Raw genomic sequence first — 22363 nt, forward strand, 5'->3', positions numbered from 1 at the left:
GCCTGGCGGAGACACCGCACCTGCAGGGAGGGGCCTCCCAGAAACTGCCTTCCCTGACCGCCGCCCCACCTCTCCAGAGCCCGCCTGGCGCCCCGCGAGGACGCGCGTCGCCTTCCCGCCCTCCTCCCAGGAGTGCCAGCCTGAGCCGGCACCTGCTTCACCACCATGTTCAAGGGGCTGAGCAAAGGCTCCCAGGGGAAGGGGTCCCCCAAGGGCTCCCCAGCCAAGGGGTCACCCAAGGGGTCCCCCAACAAACACAGTCGGTGAGCCGGAGCGGGAGGCCGTGGGTAGCGGTGCTGGGCGGAGGGTGGTGCAAGGCTCAAATGAGTTCCAGCTACCTGTTGGTGGCAGCTAGGAGTCCAGTTTTGGCATTTGGTGTCCTGAGGACAAGGGCCGAAGCGTGGCTCTCTCGTGCCTCTAGCCCAGGTTAAGCAAGGGATGGATAGCCTGCTGCTGCCCACATTCTCCTGAGGTGGGGATATGGGGCCACAGGTGAAGGGTGGCATTGTGGAGGTGCTGGACAAGGCGACTCGGAGCAGCAGAATCTGGCTCCCTGCTTGCCCCTCCACCCTGATGGTCTCCTTGGACTGGAGAAGTCCTGGAGCGTGGGTACCGGGTGGGCAGGAGTAAGAGACTCAGGAGAAGGGTCTCTGGGGTGGACTGCATCCCACCTAACACACAGCTTTCCTCCTGGGTCTTCAAGGAGTCAGGAGGCCTTTTCCATTGGAATGAGAAGAGGCGGTACCATGTTCTAGTCACTAGCTCTCTGCAGAGACTTGGCCATGTTCTTCCCGCTTGCCGGGCTCAAGTAGGAGGAGGTGGCAGCCTGCGTGGAGCCAGGTGTTGGGGTGCAGAGGTGTCAAGATAAGAGCATAGATGAAAGGCTGTGAGTGGGGTACCCATTACCTCGATAGGAATCAGGGTGCCAGCCCAGAGGCTGGGCATCTGGGCCGACAGGAAAGACAATGATGGAGACTCTCACTGGAGTGGCCTGTCCCCCTGAGGCACGGAGCCCAGCCCAGGGTGGAGTGCACAGTCTCAGTGCAAGCATCTCTGCCAGGAGGCCCAACCTGAGCTGGGCTCTCCCCGCAGTCCCAGAAGCCTCCTGGCCTTGAGTCTCTGACTCCTGCAGTTTCACTGGCATGTCCTGGTGGGCGCTCCTTGTTCCCTTCAGAGGAACAAGAGACAAACTAGCATCCTTCCTCAGCTCTTCTTTACTGAGCACCTGTGGCATACCAGGACTGCCCTAGGCGCTGGGGATACCTTGCAAGCAAAACAGTGATGTCCCTCCCTTCAAGGTGCTCACGTCAGTACAATAAAATTAACATGTTGCCTTTAACTCAGCACTCAAGAGGCAGAGACAAGCAGAACTATGAGTTGGACGCTAAACCAGCTAGGGCTACACAGTAAGATCCTGTCTCAACAAAACAAAAATGGGGGAGGGGGAGTCACTGGAGAGATGGCTCAGTGGTTAAGAGCACTGGCTGCTCTTCCAGAGGACCTTGGTTCAATTCCCAGTTTTCACATTCACAACTGTCTGTAACTTCATGTCCAGTATATCATCTCCTTGTCTCTTGGGCACCAGGCATACACCTGGTCACAGACACACATGTAGGCAAAACATCTGTAGTCATACACATAAAATCATATGTAGCGGGTGCTGACTGCACAGCCCTGAATTGGGTGCTTTCTATGGCTTAATTCTTCAAATGCCTGTGAGACCTCAGTGTTCAGGGCCAGGCATGGTGACACTCAAAGTCAAAGGCAGGGAATCTATGAATTCGAGGCTAGCCTGGGTCTATAGAGTGAGTTCGGGCTAGCCAAGGGAATACGAAAACAAAACAAAACCTGTGCTGGGGCTGGAGAGATGGTTCAGAGGTTAAAAACACTGGCTGCTCTTCCAAAAGTCCTGAGTTCAATTCCCAGCAACCAACATGGTGGCTCACAACCATCTATAGTAAGATGTGCAGGCAGAATGTTGTATAAATGACAAATAAATCTTAAAAAAGAAAACACCTGTGCTGAAAATATTAGAACCCCATTTTAGCCAGGATGGTGGCTCACACCAGTAATTCCAGAACTTGGGAGGCCAGCCTGGGCTATAGATAAGATTTGGTTGTTATGGATTCTTATTGTTGTTTGTGGGTTTTGTTGGTGGTGCTGGTGGAGGTTTATTTTGAGACAGGGTTTCTCTGTGTAGTCTTGGCTGTCCAAGAGCTAGCTCTGTAGTCCAGGCTGGCCTCAAACTCACAGAGATCTACCTGCCTCTGCCTCCCTAGTGCTGGGATTAAAGGTGTGCACCATCACGGCTCTGCTGTTCCTTGTGGTTTTAAGAGAGAGAGCATAAAACAAGTAAATCCAGATGAGGTGGCGACGGCTGTGGCCTAGGCCCTCAGGAGGTGGAGGCAGGACGATCAAGCTGACCTTGGCTGCATACTGAGTACTAGTCAGAAAGCCCAAACCCAGGCCTTCTGGGTCACAGACTTCTTCAGACAGCTGTCTCCACTGGCACTGCCCTCTGGGGTCCCGCCACAGCTCAGCTAACACTTCCCGTGGCCTGGCCGGTGACTCCTGCAGCATGCTGCACTCTCGGGATGGCTGTACAAGGCTGCCTGACTGCACACAGTAGGAGCTCTGCAGAGCTCTGTGGAGGATGCTGAATGAGGGCTTGGGAAGGAAGCATGGGGGCTGAGCAACAGGCTTCCTGCTGCTGGGCTACAGAGCAAGGCAGGTCGGATGCAAGGCTCTTGGGTCCCTGAGCCAGCAGGAGGATATTGGGGCACCCCAAGTGTCTTTGGCCTCTCCCAGCCCCAACACTGGTTCCCCCAGGAGCTAAAGTCTCCATACTGCTGAGGCCCCTTGGGTAAGAAGGATGATGGGGGCAGATAAGGCTGGAGTAGGGAGAAGTTGGGGAGGGGATGTGCCCCTATCCCCTGCCCCCAGTCAGCACAACTGCCTCTCCTGAAGCCAGCCAGGCTGCCTTAGGTAATTTCCTTTCTCCCTGGGCCACCTCTCTCCACCCCAGGCAGCAGGCAGGCAGCTGGGCAGGGCTTGGAGTACTTGGGGTATACACACTTTCTTTGTGGCAGCACACAGCCCTGGACTCTCACTTTCCAAACCCTCTGCAGGGGACAGTACCCTCACCCCCCACCCAGGGCTGAGCATCTCAGAGCTCAGACCATAATGTCCCCTGTCCCTGACAGGGCTGCAACCCAGGAACTGGCCCTGCTCATCTCTCGCATGCAAGCCAACGCTGACCAGGTGGAGAGGGACATTTTGGAGACTCAAAAGAGGCTGCAGCAAGTAAGGTCCCTGGCATGGTGTGTGTGAGTGTGTGAGGTCGGGGCAGGGGGGCCCAGAGTCCCCAGAGGGCCTTCTGAGAAGAGAGAGACAACCTAGTCCTCAACTGTCCAGCCTAGTCCAGCTGCAGGGAGGACCCAGCTTTCCTTCCGCCTCATGCTCCCTACCTTGGGGGTCAAATAGAGAGACCTTTTGCTATCTGACCTGCCACACGGATGTCCTAACCCTCTGCTTGGTGGTCTCCAAAGCAGGCTGCTATAACCAGTCTCAGGGAGTGGAGTGCGGTGGTGGGGGTGGTCAGTCTAGCAAGGCCAGGTATCAAGAACATGGGAGAAGTTGTGAGGCTTTGAGCCCTGCGAATGTGTTCGTGTCTCACTCCAGGACCGGCAGAACAGCGAGCAGAACCAGGCCTTGCAGCACCAGCAGGAAACTGGCCGCAGCCTGAAGGAGGCTGAGGTGCTGCTCAAAGATCTCTTCCTGGATGTGGACAAGGCTCGTCGGCTCAAGCACCCACAGGCTGAGGAGATTGAGAAAGAGTGAGTGAGCTGGAGCTCCTGAGGGGAGCTGTGGGGATCCCCAGAGGACCCTGCCCAGCTCTGACCTGACGGCTACCTCCCTGGCAGCATCAAGCAGCTGCACGAGCGGGTGACCCAGGAGTGTGCAGAGTACCGAGCCCTGTATGAGAAGATGGTGCTGCCGCCGGATGTGGGACCTAGGGTGGACTGGGCGCGTGTGTTGGAGCAGAAACAGGTCAGAGACCACCCCGTACACCAACACGTTCTCAAGGAGCTCAGAGCCATACCCGTGCAGTCCAGAGAGCAAGACAAAATGGTGCCTGGTGGGGCTTTGTCTTTGAACCTGGGCTAGCTCAGGGATCCCAGAGGGAGGGCTTCCTGCTGAAGGCACTAAGAGGTGGAAGGGCTTGGCTGGGTCACCATGTAGTGATGGAGGACCCCCAGGAAGGCTCCTGTTGGAAGGGCTGGGATAGGACGGACAGTGGGCACGCTGAGGCACAGGTGCTGAGCGGCCATGTTTGGTGCACTGGGATGATAACCAGGGACAGTGGGGAAGGATGAGTCCTGGGTCTGGCAGGACATGTCCAGGCAGCAGTTTTTGAGGCTTGGGCTACAGATAGCACAAGTGCAGAGGGTGAGGCCTGAATCCTGAGAACCAGTGGGATTCAGGGCCTTGGTCCTGATGGCCGCATGGGAACGGCATGTCCCTGCTACGGGGGACAGCTGCCATCCACCAGGCTGCTCGCCCGGCCTGTCCGCTCTTTCTCACCTCTATGACTAACTTCCCCTGAAGTGGAGAGGGCACAGGTGGCCATGGGGGTGGGGTGGGACGGGTTCTCGGGGCTGCAGACCCAGACCTTCCTGGTAGGGCTGAGGACCTGGTTCCTCTGCAGAAGCTGGTCTGTGAGGGCCAGTACGGGCCTGGGATGGCAGAGCTGGAACAGCAGGTGGCTGAGCACAACATCCTGCAGAGGGAAATCGAGGCTTATGGGCAACAGCTGCGGATCCTGGTGGGACCGGTGAGCGCAGCCCTGTCCAGGCCGGTGTGGGGTCCCCCATCCTCCCGTCACAGCCAGACTAGATCACTGGCCTTCGAGAGACAGGTGTTGGTGGGAGCAGCCCATATGTAGGGGCCATCACACTGCACCCTGCCTCTCACTGGCCTCGTTTCTCTCCTTGGTTGAGGCAGGATGCAGCCACCATCAGGAACCAATACCGCGACCTACTGGTGAGCCGGAAGATGGCTGGGACTGGGTGCCACGGTTGGTGGGAGCTCTTTGCCTCGACCCTTCCTGCCTGGGGTCACTGTTGCTGAGGCCGCTGACGCCACCTCTTGCCACCTCCTTCTCTCCTGAGCACAGAAGGCAGCCTCGTGGCGCCGGCAGAGTCTGGGCAGCTTGTACACACACCTGCAGGGCTGCACGCGGCAGCTGAGCGCCCTGGCAGATCAGCAAGGCCGCATCCTGCAGCAGGATTGGAGTGACCTCATGCCTGACCCTTCCGGTGTGAGGCGAGAGTATGAGGTCTGTGGGGACAGGCCTGGGCAGGGGGGTGTCCGGGGCCATCTTATTGCTCACGGCTGTCTCCCCTTCAACTCACCCCTAGCACTTCAAGCAGCATGAACTGCTGGCCCAGGAGCACAGTATAAACCAGCTGGAGGATGACTCAGAGCGCATGCTGGAGCTGGGGCACCCGGCCGTTGGGCCCATCCAGGTGCGGGGGGCCTTCCCATGCCTCCACCCGTTCCTCCCCACACCCTGTGCTCCCCAGACAGGATAGAGGGCTGGTGGGTGTGGCGAGATTCCAGTGCTGACCCCGCTGTGCTCCAGGTCCACCAGGAGGCCCTCAAGATGGAGTGGCAGAATTTCCTCAACCTCTGCATCTGCCAGGAGAGCCAGCTGCAGCAGGTGGAGGACTACCGCAAGGTGAGCCTGGGGCTGGGGAGGCACGCAGGGGTGGGGCGCTCAGGGGTCACTGAAAAAGACAGCTGTGGCCTGGTGCCTGGGTCCCCTTGGAGGAATGATAATCCGGAGTAGGTTCTCAGCAGCGTGATTTCATCCCTAGTGGGTGAGTTTATGTTCTAATTTTTAAAAATTAGTTAATTTCGAGGCAGAGCCTCATGCAACCCAGGTTGACTTCAAACCCACTATACGTCTAAGGATGTATGAACTTGTAATGCTCCTGAGGGCTGCCATCAAGGCCTGTGGCACCACGCCTTTTTATGTGGTGCCGGGAATTGAACCTAGGGCCTCTACAAACCAAGTGTTATCTCCTGCCCCTGAGTTATTCCCCTCTCTCTCTCTCTCTCTCTCTCTCTCTCTCTCTCTCTCTCTCTCTTTCTCTTTCTCTTTCTCTCCTTCTCCTTCTCTTTGTTTCTTTTTGAGACAGGGTTCCTCTGTGTGGCCTTGGCTGGCCTGGACTCACTTTATAGACCAGGCTGGCCTTGAACACACAGAGATCTGCCTGCCGCTGCCTCCCAGAGTGCTGGGATATTAGGCGTGTGGCGCCAACACACCTGGCTGTTTCTCCTTTTAATTTTTTTTAAATTATTATTTTAAACTATGTGTATGCTTGTATGTCTGTATGTGAATATATGCATATGAGTACAGGTCCCTGCGGAGGCCAGAGGCAGAGGGACCTCTATGAGTTCAAGGACAGCTTGGTCTACCTAGCGAATTCGAGGCCCTCCAAGACCACATAGAAAGACCTTTCTCAGAAAAAACTAATAATAAAAGTAACAGATGGCGTCTAGTGTGGTAGCCATGGCTGAAAGGGCACACACATATCCTGGCACTCAGGGAACTGAAAGCAGAAGGATGACAAGCTTGGGGCTAGCCTGGGATACTTAGTGAGACCCAATCTCAAAAAAAGAAGATGAAATAGCTAGGGACGTAGCTCAGTGACAGAAGATTTGACTGGCAGCCACCAGACCCTTAAGTACAAAAAACCCAGCATATTATATCGTCTTACAACACACTATTTTCAGTGAACCAAAAGTATCCCTTTGATGGACACTCTCTCTTAAAAAGGTCCCGCTCTCTGGGGAGATGTAGTTGGTCTTTGTTTAGCTGGTTGAGATTTGTTTTGTTTTGATTGTTTTTGTTTTACGCTGGTTTGAGTGTGGCTGGCCTGGGTTTTGCCTGGCTTGAATTCTACCCTAGTATGAGTTTAGCCTGGTCGGTGTCCAGCTTTTTTCAGGGTCAGTGGGTAGCAGGTTTCCCTCGGCTCTGCCTCTGCCCTTGACCACCCAGTGACCTTAGTTCCAGGAAGAGGCGGACTCAGTCAGCCAGACCCTGGCAAAGCTCAACTCCAACCTGGACACCAAGTCCGGCCTTGGCGCTGGGAACTCCTCCTGCTCCCCCACGGAACTTCTGCTGCAGCTGGAGGTGAGGCAGCCCCGCTGGGCCATCTGATCTGCATCCTGTTCGTCCCCAGTACACCCCAAGCCCCAGGAGAAGGGCTGCTCAGCAGAAACCTTGCCCTCCTACACTTCAGTGGCTCTCTGTAGTGTGACCAGAGAAGCCTGGGCGACTTCCAAGGTCCCCACAGCTCCCACTCTGGAGGCGCCTGTGGTACCAGCCAGCATGGTTACCCTCCATCCATCCATGGCCAGTCTGACTGATATTCCTCTCGGGAGATGGAAAGGGGACAGGTGGCTTCCACTGCAGCCTGGCCTGAGCGCCTGCTGCCTGGGTCCCCAACAGGCGGAGGAGAAGCAGCTGGCCCTAGCAGAGAGATCCGTTGGGGAGCTACAGCGGCGTAGCCAGGAGGTGGCCCCCCTGCCTCAGCGCAGGAACCGGCCCAAGCAGCCCCTTCGAGTGAACAGCATCTGTGACTGGGACTCAGGAGAAGTACAAACCCCACCTGCTCTCCTCACCCACTCTCTGCCCCCTCCCCCTCCTGCCCCTCCCCCTCCTTCCCTGACCCAGCTCTCCCCCTGTCCAATCTGTCTTACCTCTGATCTGCCCTTGTCCTTACCCCAGCCCCTCCCACCTCTTCTCCAGCTACTGTCTCCACCCATCACCCATCCTTGTCCCCAGCTCCAACCCATCTTGACCCCTAGTCACCTCTCCAGCCCCTGCCCTTGGCCCCCGGTGAGCCTCTCCCCATCTGCCCCTCAGGTACAGCTGCTTCGGGGAGAGCAGTACACGCTCAAGGACAATGCTGACCCATACACATGGGTGATTCAGGGTCCCGGGGGAGAGACCAAGAGTGCCCCAGCTGCCTGCCTCTGCATCCCAGCTCCAGACCCTGAAGCTGTAGCCAAAGCCTCCAGGTGGCTCACCCCAAGATGCCCACAAACACCAAGGCTGGTGCTTCCCTCTGGGCCAGTGGGTGCTAGGGCTGGCTAGGCAGAGAGACAGCCTTCTCTCACCGCCTCATTCCAGGCTGGCCATGGAGCTGCAGACCCTGAAGCAGAAACTGGCTACAGAGAAGAGCCGCCTTAAAGCTGCCGTGGCAGAGCCCTTACAACCTGGCCAGCAGGGTACCGGGGGATAGCTAGGGAGGGAGCCGATGGGAGGGCAGTGCTCCATCTCTGGGACTATCTTTCCTTCAGTTAAGCCCCGCGCATCCTCCAGGGCCTTCACACTCTACAGCACGGCAGGGAGGGCCCAGTTCAGGTAGACATAGGTAGTCCTGGGCCCTCACTAGCACTTCTGCCCTGGCTCCAGCAGGCTCAGCCTCAGATGACCCACAGGCCCAGAAGCTCCTGACACAGATGACCCAGCTGGCTGGAGATCTGGGACAGATGGAGAGGCAGGTACTGACCTGGGCTCGGACACCCCTGAACCGCTGTGCTCCACTGAAGGATTTAGAGGACCGTATCCACAGCCATGAGGTAAGTGAGCAGCTTCGAGAACCTTAGGCCCTGCCCTGGGGCCACGGACTTAGAAAATGTGGCTCCCGTCCTGGTTCGTCATGGACAGGCTCTGTCACCGTGGACAAGCCACGTTTTCTGAGCTTTGGTTTCCTCACCTCTCTGGTGGTACCCACAGCTTTTGGGCAGCCTGAAGGTCAAAGTGTGGCAATTCCTAGCCCAGAGTAGAGACCCCACACGTGGGGGTCTTTCTGATGAGAGTCGTGGGAACAGCAAGGGAGCCTGGGATATCCCGTAGGGGAGCTTTCACAGCTCTATAGAGAAAGCCTACCTGGAGGGACAGAAACACTGTCACTGTCGGTCAGTGATGACCTTCTCTGACACGTGAACCCAGCAACTTGAAAGCTCCCCAGGGGGAAGGCCAAGCATTCTAGTCAGCCTTCCAAACCGGTTTCTGTTCAAATACAGCATACAATCGGTGTTTGATATTTTTTTAAAAAATGTGAACCATGTTCATTTACATTGTTGTATAACCTTTTCCGGTCTATGTACCACGTGGTGTGGACAGTGGGAGGCAGCAGCCCAACCTAGCCAGGGAGGAGGAGACAGGCTTCCCAAGGGCAGGGGATGTGAAGTCAGGGGCTGTGTCCACTCTGGCATAGGGGGAGGGAGCTGGGTGCACATTGGAGGGTATCACAGATGGGACATCAGTGGAAGGAGGGGGCATGGGAACAGAATGCCAGAGGCCACAGAGTAACGTAGGTGAATTAATTCTGATGAGAGACAGAGGGCAGCAGCCCCACGTGAACTGAGCTAGGGCTCTGCCAGCTCAGCCTGAAGGTAGTTGGCCTGATGGTGAGCAGGAGAGTGACAGTACAGGTAACAGGCCACCGGTGTGCCTGATTCTTGTTGCTAAGCAACAAGGATCTCATTTCATCCCCCCCCCCATCCATCATTCTGCCAAAGAAGAGACCAGAGGGGTGAGAAAGGTGATCCTCTCCCAGCCTATCTTCCTGGGGAAGAGGCAGGCCTAGACCCAAACTTGTACCGTGCCTTCATAGACATAGGGATAAGTGACCCAGAGATCTCTGTGTTCTCTGCCTGCTCCACCCCTGACCCAGGGCACAGCACAACGCCTTCAGAGCCTGGGAGCCGAGAAGGAGGCATCCCAACAGGAGTGTGAGACCTTTCTGTCTACTCAGCCTGTGGGCCCAGCTGCCCTGCAGCTGCCCGTGGTCCTCAACAGCGTCAAAAATAAGTATAATGACGTGCGGAGCCTGTGCCACCTCTACGGGGAGAAGTGAGTGTTCAGGAGAGCGCCATCTGGAGGGCATCGGAGTGGGTGCCGGGCATCTGACTGCTGCTTCCTCTGCAGAGCCAAGGCTGCCCTGGGCCTGGAGCAGCAGATCCAGGAGGCAGACAGGGTCATCCAAGGCTTTGAGGTCACCCTGGCACAGGAGGGTCCCATCCCTGAAGGCTCTGGGGCACTGCAGGAAAGGGTCGGCGAACTGCAGGTACGGCTAGGTGGCAGCTGGCCGGTAGGAGGGGCGGATAACGAGTGGTCTGATCATCCGAAGGAGCCCAGAACATGCGCCATTCTGACCCCTTTGCCCCACAGCGCCAGCGGAAAGAGCTCCTCCAGCAGCAGGCCTGCGTGCTGGGGCTGCACCGGCAGCTGAAGGCCGCTGAGCATGCGTGCGGTGCGCTGCAGAACAACTTCCAAGAGTTCTGCCAAGACCTGCCGCGCCAGCAGCGCCAGGTGCGCGCCCTCACCGACCGCTACCACACCGTGGGGGACCAGCTGGATTTGAGGTGAGCAGAACGTAGGCGGGCACTGCCGCCGCCGAGCCGGATTTCCCTGCCCCTGAGATGGGACAATACTCACTTCCCTTCCTCATGGGCGCCGGGCGGGCACTGCTTGCTGGGTCTCAGACACAGCAGTCGCTGTGTCCCAGAGAGGAGGAAGACCTGCTCGGGCTGCCGCTTAGGCCTTCTGTGCTGTCCCAGCCGCCTCTGTGAACCACCTGCCACCCATCCCTGGTGGTCAGCTCTCACTCCTGTATGGGACCTTGTCCTCCGTCAGGGAGAAGATGCTACAAGACGCCAGCCTCACCTACCAGCAGTTCAAGAACGGCAGGGACAACCTGAGCTCCTGGCTGGAGCAGCTGCCCCACCACCAGGTGCAGCCCAGCGATGGGCCCAGCCAGGTTGCCTACAAGCTACAAGCACAGAAGGTGAGGAGCTGGGTCTATGAGGTGGGGGGGGGGGGGACAGGGACAGGGGAAAAGGGGGCCTAGCCTAGAACTGGGGCCTCTAGCTACCTGTCCCATTCCAACCACCTCCCTAGCAGGGACCACTACTTGTATTCATGAAGCCAGTGCTCAAAAGCAAGAGGCTTCGTAGCACAGACCAGACCGGAAGGTGGTGGGGGGGGGGGTTGGCCCTTCTCCCTCCACAGCTTGCTCAGCACAACTTTCCTCTGGTGGGATTCCAGCCACTCTTGTACCCTCTTCTGCATTCCTTAAGGCTGTAGGTGATAAGCCAGGAGTAGAAGGTACCGACCCACTCTCTCAGGCTCTCCTCCTGCTGGGCAAATCCATCCCAGGCCCGATAAACAAGCCGCCAGCTTGGTGTGTGAGCACCCCCTGGTGGACACTTATGGAACTGAGGGCAAGTGAGCTGAGAGAAAAAAGCCAGGGAGTCAGGGAGAGGAGCAATGTCCCACTCCAGAGGACTCTCTAGGGAAAGAAGTGGGGCAGGGTAGATCATCCGGGTTCTTCTAAGCACAGGAAGGAATCTGGACTTGACATTACAGCATTGGGAGCGCTGGGGGAAGAGGATCAGCCTCAGGTAGTTTGAAAGTTGTCCCTGGAGGCCTCTGAGGAGCCAGGGCAGAAGCCAGGGGGAGGGGTGCAGGACCCTTCCCAGAAAAATGAAGTTGGAATTCTTAGAGCATTTGGCACTTTCTTCTTCTCCTTTCTTTCCTCCTTTCCTTCTTTTTCCTCCTTCTCCTCCTCCTTCCCTTCTCTCTTGGTTTTTAAACAGAGGGTTTCTCTGTGTAGCCTTGGCTGTTATGGAACTTTCTCTGTAGACCAGGCTGGCCTCTGCCTGGGACTAAAGGTGTGCGCCACCACTGTCTGGCTCTGGAACTCACCCTGGAGAGCAGGCTGGCCTCAGATGTAGAGGTCTGCCTGCCTCTACGCCACCACTGCCTGGCACTGCCTTCTTTTCCTTTTTCTTCTGCGCCTCCTCCTTTTCCTTATTCATTCTTCCTGATTCCGATTCTAGATGAATCAAGGGCATGCCCGGGGTTCAGACTGACTGGATGAGCTCTGCTTTCCGAGCCTGGCCCCTGGAAGCTTGTTCAAAATGCTCCTTCTCAGGTGGAACCCCAGAGTTGCAGAGTCTCAGTGGGCAGTTGGGGCCTAATGGCGCTAAAGCTACAGTGCAAGAGCCCCTGGGCCAAGACAATTCTAGGGCCATCAGACAGGAAGGTCGAAGAGAAGGATGTCAAAGAAAGCAGGCATCTCTGAGCCCCCTTTGCCTGTGCGTGCTGGCTGATGGTAACCCCAGGGCCACCAGCTGAAGGAGAGGGGCTTTCCCGGCCCCTGTGACTCTTGCTTCCTCCTTGGCAGAGGCTGATGCAAGAAATCCTGGGCCATGGGCAGGACCAGGCCACAGTGTCCCGCCTCACCCAGGACCTGCAGGGAGCGCTCCAGGTGGGTTCCTTTACCTCGGCTTCCCCCTCCCGTCCCACCAGCCTCCCTGCCTCCTCCAGGCCCAGCCGTCCACGCCCACTCCCTGTGAGTGACTTTTCTCCCTGTTCAGGATTATGAGCTGCAGGTGGATACCTACCGCTGCTCCCTGGAGCCCACCCTGGCAGTGTCAGCCCCTAAGAGACTCCGAGTGGTTTCCCTGCTGGAGAGCATCCAGGCTCAGGTGAGGCGGCTGAGGGGCTTCCAGCTGCAGCTCTACGGCTCCTGGGTTCTTCTAAGCAGGCCTATCCAGGGGCTGACTCTGCTGTCCCTGTCCTCGCTTTGCCCCCAGGAGAAGAACCTTGCCAAGGCCTACACGGAGGTCACTGCAGCCGAGCAGCAGCAGCTGCGCCAGCTGGAGTTTGCTAAAAAGATGCTGGAGAAGGTACAGAGGGCAGTAGCCACCCTGCGGTCAACAGCCAACCCAGCCTGGGGCTGGCCGGGATGTCATCCTTCCTTCTCAGCAGCCTCAGCCCCTGGATAGGCCTGCTCATGAAGCTTTCTCCAGAAGTTCATACAGGCTTGTGACTATTCCAGGCAGGCACTCGAATTGCCTCTGATGGGGACATGTCCTTTAGTCCCAGAGAGCCAAGAAATGCCCCATAGTCATCAGCCTTAGGACCCAGTCACGCTGGCAATAGGCCACCTAGGTCTCTAGGTAGAGCAGAAGCCAGGAGCTCTCTATGGCTCCTGTAGCTTGCCAGCTTTTCCTGAGCCACATTTCAGCATCTACTGGAGAAGGCTGGGCCCGAGAGTGGTGGGGCGGGGCACTTGGAAGGATCTTGTGTGCACTATCTACTACAGGCTTGGCTTGGAGCCTGCCCTGTACTCTAACAGCATCTAACTGAGCTTCTCAAAGCCCGGTGTCCAAGCACCCCGAGTCTTCAGCCTCACTGCCCAGGATCTACCAGGAGGTCTCAGAAAGCAGGGAGGGATCTCCGACCTCCTCTGCAGGGGTGGGGGTGGGAGTGTAGAAAAACAGGGCTCCAGTCTTTGCTCACCCCAGGACTGTCTCTCTCTCTCTCCTGTCACTGCAGAAGGAGCTTAACGAAGACATCCAAGCCATCCACAGCACAACCCAGGGATCTGGGAGGCCGGCCCACATAGGGCCGGAGGAGTCTGAGGTCCTGAAGACGCAGCTAGGGGAAGAGAGGAAGCGGGTGGCTGAGGTGCAGCGGGAGCTGGAGGAGCAGAGGCGGCAGCTGCTGCAGCTGAGGACCCAGGAGCCCGTGGCGAGGCTGGAGGAGAGGGAAGTGGTGCAGTTCTACCGGGACCCCCAGCTGGAACGAGGCGTGCGTCAGGTGTCGTCCCAGGTGGAGGAGGAGGGCAAGAGGCGTGCCCGCCTACAGGCCGAGCTAGAGATGGTGGCCCAGAAGGTCAGCCACCTGGAGGGCAAGAGGAAAACCGTGCAGCCTCACCTGCTGACCAAAGAGGTCACCCAGATTGAGAGGGACCCTGGCCTGGAGAGCCAGGCCACCCAGCTGCGCAATGAGCTGCAGCGGCTGCACGGGGAGAACAGTGGCCTCGCCGGCCGGCTGGAGAAACTAAAGGAAGAACTGCTGGCCCTGGAGCGGAAGGAGGTGAACGTGAAGGAGAAGGTTGTGGTGAAGGAGGTGGTCAAGGTGGAGAAGGATCTGGAAATGGTGAAGGCGGCCCAGACTCTTCGCCTACAGATCGAGGAAGACGCTGCACGGAGGAAGGGGGCAAAGGAGGCAGCCGCCAAGATACAGGCTCGCATCAAAGACCTGGAGCGGATGATCAGCTCCGTGGAGCCCAAGGTCATTGTGAAGGAGGTGAGGAGGGTGGAGCAGGACCCTGGCCTACTCAAGGAAGCCTCCCGGCTGAGAAGCCTCCTGGAGGAGGAGAAGAACAGGAACGTCACCTTGGCCAGGGAACTGCAGGACCTTCAGGACAAGTACAGGGTGGTGGAGAAGCAGAAGCCCAAGGTGCAGCTGCAGGAGAGCGTGCACGAGGTCTTCCAGGTGCACCCCGAGACGGAGCGCGAGATTGCTCGGCTCCAGGCCCAGCTGCGGGAGATGGGCAGCCGGAGGGGCGGCGTGGAACAGGAGGTGGAGAAGCTGCTGGCCGAGCTGGAGGTCCTGCGGGCCCAGAAGCCGGTGGTGGAGTACAAGGAAGTGACCCAGGAGGTGGTGAGGCACGAGCAGAGCCCCGAGGTGCTCCGGGAGACCGACCGGCTCAAGGCTCAGCTCAACGAGCTGGTCAACACCAGCGGGCGCTGTCAGGAGCAGCTCATCCGGCTGCAGGGGGAACGTGATGAGTGGAGGCGGGAAAGGGCCAAGGTGGAGACCAAGACGGTGAGCAAGGAAGTGGTGAGGCACGAAAAGGATCCGGTGCTGGAGAAGGAGGCGGAGCGGCTCCGGCAGGAGGTGCGGGAGGCTGTCCAGAGGAGGAGAGCGGCCGAGGACGCTGTCTTTGAGCTGCGGAACAGGTACCTGCTGCTGGAGAGGAGGCGTCCCGAGGAGCAGATTGTGGTGCAGGAGGTCGTGGTCACCCAGAAGGACCCAAAGCTGCGTGAGGAGCACAGCCGGCTGAGCCGGAGCTTGGACGAGGAGGTGGGGCGGCGGCGGCAGCTGGAGCTGGAGGTGCGGCAGCTGAGCGCCGGCGTGGAGGAGCAGGAGGCCACGCTCAGCTTCGAGGAGGACCGCAGCAGGAAGCTGGCTGCCGAGAGGGAGCTCCGGCAGCTGACTCTGAAGATCCAGGAGCTGGAGAAGCGGCCCCCTGCCCTGCAGGAGAAGATCATCTTGGAGGAAGTGGTCAAGTTGGAGAAGGATCCGGACCTGGAGAGGTCTACGGAAGCCCTGAGGCGAGAGCTGGACCAGGAGAAGGGCCGGGTGATGGAGCTGCACCAGGAGTGCCAGGGCCTGCAGGTCCAGCTCGACCTCCTTCAGGAGGCCAAGTCGCAGGAGAAGACCATCTACAAGGAGGTGATCAGGGTGGAGAAGGACCCCGTCCTGGAGGGCGAGAGGGCCCGAGCGTGGGAGACCCTGAGTCGGGAGCGGGCGGCCCGCCAGGCCCGGGAGGAGGAGGTCCGGAGCTTGTGGGAGCGGATTGACCGGGCTGAGGCTCTGAGGAGGTCCTGGGCCCGTGAGGAAGCTGAGCTCCAGAAGGCCCGGGACCAGGCAAGCCAGGACGTCAGCCGGGTGCAGCAAGAGCTCCGAGGGCTGGAGCGGCAGAAGCAGCAGAGAGCCCAGCAGCTCCAGGAGGAGGGCAGGCTGCTCAGCCGGAAGACAGAGGACGAGCGCCAGAAGGCAGCCCAGCGCGGCCAGGCCGTCTCGCAGCTGGAGGCGGCCATTCTCCACGAGAAGGACAAGATCTACGAGAAGGAGAGGACCCTCAGGGACCTGCACACCAGGGTGAGCCGGGAGGAGCTCAGCCAGGAAACCCAGACTCGGGAGACCAACCTTTCCACCAAGATCTGCATCCTGGAGCCGGAGACTGGGAACGACATGTCTCCCTACGAGGCCTACAAGAGGGGGGTCATTGAGAGGGACCAGTACCTCAAGCTGCAAGCACTCGAGTGTGACTGGGAGGAGATCACCACCTCGGGCCCCTGCGGGGAGGAGTCGGTGCTCCTGGACCGCAAGAGCGGGAAGCAGTACTCCATAGAGGCCGCCCTCCGCTGCCTCCGCATCTCCAAGGAGGAGTACCACAGGTACAAGGACGGCCGGCTCCCCATCTCCGAGTTTGCGCTGCTCGTTGCCGGGGAGACCAAGCCCAGTGCCTCACTCTCCATCGGGTCCATCATCTCCAAGTCCCCACACTGCTCCCCAGGCCCCCAGAGTGGCGGGTTCTGCCCCCCGGCCTTCTCCTTTGGGCCCACCGACGACTGCTTCCCCATCGCCGGGGTTTACGACACAAGCACCGGCAGCAAGTGCAGCGTCAAGGCGGCTGTGGCCAAGAGTATGCTGGACCCCATCACTGGGCAGAAGCTGTTGGAGGCCCAGGCGGCCACCGGGGGCATTGTGGACCTCCTCAGCCGGGAGCGGTACTCCGTGCACAAGGCGCTGGAGCGGGGGCTCGTGGAGGACACCTCCACGCAGCGGCTGCTCAATGCCCAGAAGGCCTTCACCGGCATCGAGGACCCGGTCAGCAAGAAGAGGCTGTCGGTGGGCGAGGCCGTCCAGAAGGGCTGGATGCCCCAGGAGAGCGTGCTTCCCCACCTGCTGGCACAGCACCTGACCGGCGGCCTCATCGACCCCAAGAGGACGGGGCGCACCCCGGTCCCTCAGGCCGTGCTCTGCGGCATGATCAGCGCAGACCTGGGCCGGCTCCTGCAAGATGAGTCCGGCTACGAGAGGGATCTGACAGACCCCATCACCAAGGAGCGGCTGAGCTACAAGGAGGCCATGGCGCGCTGCCGCAGGGACCCCCTGAGCGGCCTGCTGCTCCTGCCAGCCGCGCTGGAAGGCTACCGCTGCTACCGCGCGGCCTCCCCGACCCTGCCGCGCTCCTGCGTGCGTTGACGGGGCACGGCCGAGGGGCCGGGAGGAGGCCTGCACGCCTCGCCCTGGAGCGGCGTAATTCCAGGCCGTGGGTCCTCCCTCTGTCCATCCATCCCTTACTACTCAATCGTTTGTGGTGTTGGGCTCTGTCCCCAAGCTTGAGGCGCTCCATTGTTCCTCCCTCCCCCCACCCCACGCTTCTAATAAATGAATTATCTTGGTGCTGTGTGTTCTCCGTGTGTCTGGGATGTTGAGGCCAGAAGCACCATGGCTTGGGAATTTTTCCCCAAAGTGGACATGCCCAACTCACCTGCCCGACAAACAGGTGGTCAGGAAACAAGACCATGGAAGACCCCTCCCCCAACCCTCAGCCCCTGTCAGAACTGTCTCCAACCCTCTGTTAACCTCCCCTTTGTTGGCAGGCCGTGTCCCCTATAGGCAGAATGACTGCAGAAAACTCAGGAACAAGTTGCATTTATTTCCCATTTGTCACACAGACATTATCTTCGATGATGTGACAACTTAGAACACCCTCAGGTGCCCTGCCCACTCCCAGGATCTGAGAACCACCCTCCCCCACCTCCTGTTTAACTATGTCCTCCCACCTGGAACTCAACTCTTCCAGCACTTAAACCTAAATCAAGACCAGCAGAGGGCACCCTCTCCTTGGGGCCTGGCTCTGCAGCCAGGCAGTGAGGGAGGAGGGCTGGGGTCTCTTAGCCTGACAAGAGCGGTCCCGGTGCCAGGGGAGGTATGCATGGCACCACGACCCACCCCCAAGCCTGGAGCACCTGCAGGCCTTTTGCAAGTGCACTGTTAAATCCAACAACACAAGAACTCTCCAACCTGCCGGCAAGACAAAGGTGAGCCCAGCCCTCTGGTGGCTGCTGTAAGATCTCTCAGAGCTGTATTCTCAGATGCATTTTCTTAAATGGGGAGGGGGGGACAGCTGGACAGGGGGTGAGGGGTGGGCCCCACATAAATGCTCTCAGTGGTGGCAATGCTCCACCATGCAATGGCAGGGAGCTGGGGAGTGCTCAGTAGAGAAGTAAGGATGAGCCAGGGCGGTCTTGGCCGAGATGCGCTGACTGGGGTCATACTGCAGGAGTTTCTGGGGAGAAAAGGCAAGAGATTGGAGCCAGGTGAAACCAGGGTAGGGAGAGAAATTCCCTTCAACAGGGAGAGCCGCATTTCTGAGAGGCGACCCCACCCTAGAATTTCGTGAAGCCAGTGCCCTTTAGCCGTCTGTGTGTCTATGCACGTGGGTTACGGAGGCCAGAGACATCAGGGCTCCTGGAACTGGAGCTGGGTGTCCATGTGATGCCTGGTGTGGGTGCTGGGAACTGAACTCTGCAAGAGCAGCCATCTCTCCAGCCCCAGTGCAGGAGAGATGGCTGCTCTTGGTTTGCCTGCATAAGCCAGGCTAGCTGGCTCATGAGCGCCAGGGGTTCCCGTCCCAGGCCCCCAGCTTGCACCAGGAACAGTGGGGTTATAGGTTCCTGCTACTGTGTCCTGCTTTAGGCGCTCAAGAGCTTCCCCCAGGGAGCCAGCCAAGCCCTCATCCCGGCCCACCCCAGCTTTGCGTGGTTTTGGAGATGGGAAGTGAGGTCCTTATGTTTGCATAGCAAGCACTTTACCAACTGAACCATCTTCTTAGCCCATGTGTCCCAGCCTTTAGGCCAGGTCTGGACACCCCCAGAACTGAGGTTAAACCATTAGTTTTGATTCCAGGCCTATGACTCCTCCGGGTCCCACCTACTCCTGGTTGAGAACAGGTATGGTTCATGTTAGGCAGCAGTCCCTAACCCCGTCCAAAGAGTGTACGTTTGGGGTAGAGCAGGACAGACCGCGAGCAAGGGAAGGAGGCGCTAATACAGCCAGAGGCCAGGTGTGTCCTGCTCCCTGCCCTCAGTGCATAACCCAGGCAGGATGCCACGGATAGCACGTGAAGGGCAGGGCTCTTGGCAGAAGTGCATGCCATCCTGCTGGCACTAGGTTGGTAGACAACAGGCTTCTGGTAAGCTGGCCGTGGGATGGAGACCCTGTCCTTCCTTCCCTGGCCCAGGGTAAAGACAGACACGGAGACTGCAGGCTTGTGGGCAAACAGGGTTGACTCTGTTTGCTGCCCAGGGGGCAGCTGAGGTATCATAAGGCAGCAGGAGTCCAGGCGCTTCTGCACAGCCAGTCCTCTGCAAAGACTAAGCTCTGAGAGAGATACTATGGAGGACAGTGAGACTGGAGGAGGGTGGCCTCTGCCCAGGGAAGAGCCCCGGCTAGGTGGTGCACAAAGCCCACAAGGGAGAGTCAGACACAGACAGCTAGGAAAAGGACAGCAAGCCACTGTGCACAGACAAAGCTAACTTCTTCAGAGAAGTTACAAAAGGGAAGACGAACATTGGGTTTATGGGGGAGGCTCCTACCGAACACATGCAAGGACCAGCCAAGTGTGTACAAAGGCCAGAGAGGCCCAGTCTAGTCGAGTTATGTAACAGGCTGAAACAGGGGACGCTCTGAGGCAGCAGTTGCTGCTGGGGTGCGTTCCTTGCCCACTGGGACCTACCAGGAGCAGGTCCTTGCCTTCCGGTCCCAGGCTAGGTACAATCTTGTCCAGCCCCTTCCTGTTCCATTTCGGGAAGGTGCTCTTATAGTCAGGCAGCTGGGAGACTCCGGGCCATGTGGCTTCACTGGGGGTCCCCAGCGTGCGAAAGATCCGGAAGAGCTGGTCGATCTCTGAGTCTCCCGGAAACAGGGCTTTGCCAGTCACCTGGAGCGGGGGAGAAGTGTGTGTCCTGTAAGACACTTGTGATGGCACAGAACCCCATGGGAAAGTGGCAAGATGGGGAAGGGACGGTTTTTTCACAAGATGGGTGTGGTGTCTACACACCTTTAGTCCCAGGGCTAGGGAGGGAGAGGCAGGTGGATCTCTATGAGTTTGAGGCCAGCCTGGTCTACATTACACAGTGAAGCCTTGTCTCAAAATAAATGAAAAAGGCATCTTTACCAGGGCTATGTTAAAATTCTGATCTTTTCCAAAACAAGACTCACTTCCCCAGCCACACCCTCCCCCTTCAACACACCTTACTAGGAGTATTAAGCACAGCGGGCTCCTAGCTGCCCTGGTTCTGTGTAGCCCAGGCTAGCCTTGAACTACAGGAAATCTCCTGTCAGTGTACCCATTTCCCCCTTAACTCCTGTATTTTGTTTTGTTTTTTGTTTTTTTTTTAATGTTAGGCAACTGCTCAAGCACTGAGCTGCATTCTTAGCCCTTGTTTTCCGAGTGCTAGAACGACACACATGTGCTACAATGCCCAGATCAAATTTGTTGGTTTAAATTTATTTTTTGTTTTACATTTATTGATTTATGTTGTATGTATGTGAGAGGGACAGACAAACACACACACACACACAGAACACATGTGTCACAGAGCATGTGTGGCCGTCAAAGGACAACTTTGGTTCTCACCTTCCACCATGAGGGTTCCAGGGATCAATCTCAGGCTGTCAGGCTGGGCAGCAAGTACTTTTACCCTCTAAGCCATCCCTCCGGAAACCAGCTCAAGAGGTTTTGTTTTGTTTTCTGTCTAGGCCTTGGGAACTGAAGCCGTGGCCTTCCCCAGCTCAGGTGATCACTCTACCACTGACACTCACCCACCTACCCACCCCCACACACCCACACACCCACACACCCACACACAGCCCGTCTGTCCCTCCCTACCATCTCGGCAAAGATGCAGCCGACGCTCCAGATGTCCACGGCTGTTGAATAAAACTTGCTGCCCAAGAGGATCTCAGGGGCACGGTACCACAGTGTCACCACCTGCAGGGACGAGAGGCGGCACCATCTGTGGCGGCTGAGTCCACTGGGGGCACCATCTGGCTGTCCCTCTCATCCCCTGCCCTGCACTACCTCGTGGGTGTAGGTGCGCAGGGGGACCCCGAAGGCCCGGGCCAGTCCAAAGTCAGCCAGCTTGATGGCTCCAAACTCATTGATGAGCAGATTCTGAGGCTTCAGGTCCCGGTGGATGACCCGGTGGGAGTGGCAGAAATTCACCCCTTGAAGTAGCTGGGAGAGGTAGCTCTGTGGGGACCACCGAGAGAAAGAGCTGTGATGCGGAGGGCGGCGGCCACGTGTGGGTGTGGCTTGCCCTCCCCATCTCCCCTGGGCACCTTGACTACGGGCAGAGGGAGCTCTGGGGTGGGGGTGGACTCCATGTGCTTCTTCAGGTCCCGGGAGAGGAACTCGAACACCAGGTACAGCTTCTTCTCTCTGTGGATCACCTCCAGCAGTCTGGCAGGGAGGGCTCAGTCTCAGGACATAGCACTTAGGATCCCAACCCCCCAACACTTTCTTTCCCAGCTCACTTGACAATATTGGGGTGCTTCAGTTCTTTCAGCAAGGAGATCTCCCTGATGGCAGTGCTGGGAACCCCCTCAGTCTCCCTGCAGGAAAAGACAAAAGGGCAACGGGCCGAGGAGTCACTTCTGGCCCGGGTATGTGCCTGTGTGTTTCACTGCTGGGTTCCCCGTTTCTCCACAGAAGGCCTGTCCAAGAGCGGGACTTTTACACCCACCAAGCTCCACAGAGCTGGACCCAGACAGGACAAAAGTCATTCAGACGGCAGGGAGGAGGGGCTGCATCTTTGTGGCTACCCTAGAGCTTGGGTGTAAGCCCCTGAGACAATGACAGGTTTGGGAATTCTCCTGGGGGGACAGACGGGGTATTGGGGAGAGTCCCAACACTCACAGGTCCAGCCTGATCTTCTTGAGGGCCACAAGCTGCCCAGTCACTTTGTTCTTGGCCTTATAGACCACGCCATAGGTGCCCTCTCCGATCTTCTCGATCTTCTGGAACGCATCCATGTCTGTAGAGCTGTGCTGGAAACAGACTGCACCTGCAGTTAAACCCACAGGAAGAACCCCCTCTGCCGGACTCCAGGCTGCACGCAGCACCCTGCACAGCCCAGCTCTCCCAGGCCCGGCTCTCCCCGGCCCAGCTCTCCCCATGCACTGCCTGCTACCCATATTGCTTGGGAAGATGGCTCAAGGCTGGGGGCTGCTTCTTGCCCAGCTCACCCCAACCCAAAAGAAGCCAGGCTTCTTCTCCATTGCCTGGCTACGGAATACAGGAGGGCCCAAACTTCTACCTCAGCCCATGCCTCAGTCCAGGCAAACCCGTACCCTGGGGCCACAAGAATCTACCTAGAAGCACTGTACAGGGGAGGGTGACAGCATGAGGCAGAGGTTAGGAGGCTCCTGAAGCCACAATCCTGCCCTGGTCACACATGAGGAGCCAGGGACTCAGCTTTACCCATTTGGTGATTTTTAGCCTTCACTGAGGTCAGAACCTCAGCAAGAGGAACCACTCTGAGTCCTGGGCCCCCCAGTACTGACCCTGGTCCCCTACCTCAGCCTCCTAGCCCAGAATTCACCAGAAGCTCCCAGCAGGCTGCAGCTTCTCTGTCAGGCAAGTTGTCTGCTTGCGGCGCCCCCTGCTGGCTGCAGCCGGCTCTG

General features: G+C 58.2%; 2 protein-coding genes across 5 annotated transcripts; one reads left to right on the top strand and one right to left on the bottom strand.

The window, feature by feature from the left end:
* Evpl (envoplakin) lies at window positions 1-17073 on the top strand. 2 transcript variants are annotated; one of them, XM_021636011.2, is made up of 22 exons: window positions 1-263; window positions 3204-3303; window positions 3682-3836; window positions 3924-4050; window positions 4709-4834; window positions 5005-5043; window positions 5177-5338; window positions 5421-5528; window positions 5645-5740; window positions 7076-7201; window positions 7520-7666; window positions 7937-8091; window positions 8204-8301; window positions 8492-8655; window positions 9756-9934; window positions 10010-10148; window positions 10253-10446; window positions 10718-10868; window positions 12270-12353; window positions 12463-12573; window positions 12682-12774; window positions 13427-17073. In XM_021636011.2, the coding sequence occupies exons 1-22, from the start codon at window positions 166-168 to the stop codon at window positions 16871-16873; spliced, it is 6099 nt and encodes a 2032-aa protein (XP_021491686.2). In that variant the 5' UTR covers window positions 1-165; the 3' UTR covers window positions 16874-17073. The 2 variants fall into 2 exon arrangements, with proteins under 2 accessions (XP_021491686.2, XP_021491680.2); XM_021636005.2 differs by having other exon boundaries at window positions 2-263; window positions 8489-8655.
* Window positions 17074-17317: 244 nt separating this feature from the next.
* Window positions 17318-22351, bottom strand: Cdk3 (cyclin dependent kinase 3). 3 transcript variants are annotated; one of them, XM_060386370.1, is made up of 8 exons: window positions 22257-22351; window positions 21597-21722; window positions 21215-21292; window positions 21020-21140; window positions 20760-20930; window positions 20568-20669; window positions 19413-19616; window positions 17318-17963 (listed from the first exon to the last, which is right to left on the bottom strand). In XM_060386370.1, exons 2-8 carry the CDS (start codon window positions 21710-21712, stop codon window positions 17841-17843), a joined length of 915 nt encoding a protein of 304 aa, XP_060242353.1. In that variant the 5' UTR covers window positions 21713-21722; window positions 22257-22351; the 3' UTR covers window positions 17318-17840. The 3 variants fall into 3 exon arrangements, with proteins under 3 accessions (XP_060242353.1, XP_060242352.1, XP_060242351.1); XM_060386369.1 differs by having other exon boundaries at window positions 21597-21727; XM_060386368.1 differs by lacking the exon at window positions 22257-22351 and having other exon boundaries at window positions 21597-22245.
* Window positions 22352-22363: the final 12 nt, after the last annotated feature.

Source organism: Meriones unguiculatus, chromosome 7 (genome assembly GCF_030254825.1).
Source record: "Meriones unguiculatus strain TT.TT164.6M chromosome 7, Bangor_MerUng_6.1, whole genome shotgun sequence".
NCBI classification, from domain to species: Eukaryota; Metazoa; Chordata; class Mammalia; order Rodentia; family Muridae; genus Meriones; species Meriones unguiculatus.

What these genes read in the sequence shown, in the direction of transcription:
- Cdk3 (XM_060386368.1), bottom strand. Translation starts at nt 21,874, where the DNA reads ATGGGTAGCAGGCAGTGCATGGGGAGAGCTGGGCCGGGGAGAGCCGGG. An exon ending in AAGAAGATCAGGCTGGACCT is followed by an intron (nt 21,293 to 21,596) that starts GTGAGTGTTGGG and finishes CTTTTCCTGCAG; the next exon opens with GGAGACTGAGGGGGTTCCCA. An exon ending in AAGCACCCCAATATTGTCAA is followed by an intron (nt 21,141 to 21,214) that starts GTGAGCTGGGAA and finishes CCTCCCTGCCAG; the next exon opens with ACTGCTGGAGGTGATCCACA.
- Evpl (XM_021636005.2), top strand. Translation starts at nt 166, where the DNA reads ATGTTCAAGGGGCTGAGCAAAGGCTCCCAGGGGAAGGGGTCCCCCAAG. An exon ending in TCCCCCAACAAACACAGTCG is followed by an intron (nt 264 to 3,203) that starts GTGAGCCGGAGC and finishes TGTCCCTGACAG; the next exon opens with GGCTGCAACCCAGGAACTGG. An exon ending in ACAAGCTACAAGCACAGAAG is followed by an intron (nt 10,869 to 12,269) that starts GTGAGGAGCTGG and finishes CCTCCTTGGCAG; the next exon opens with AGGCTGATGCAAGAAATCCT.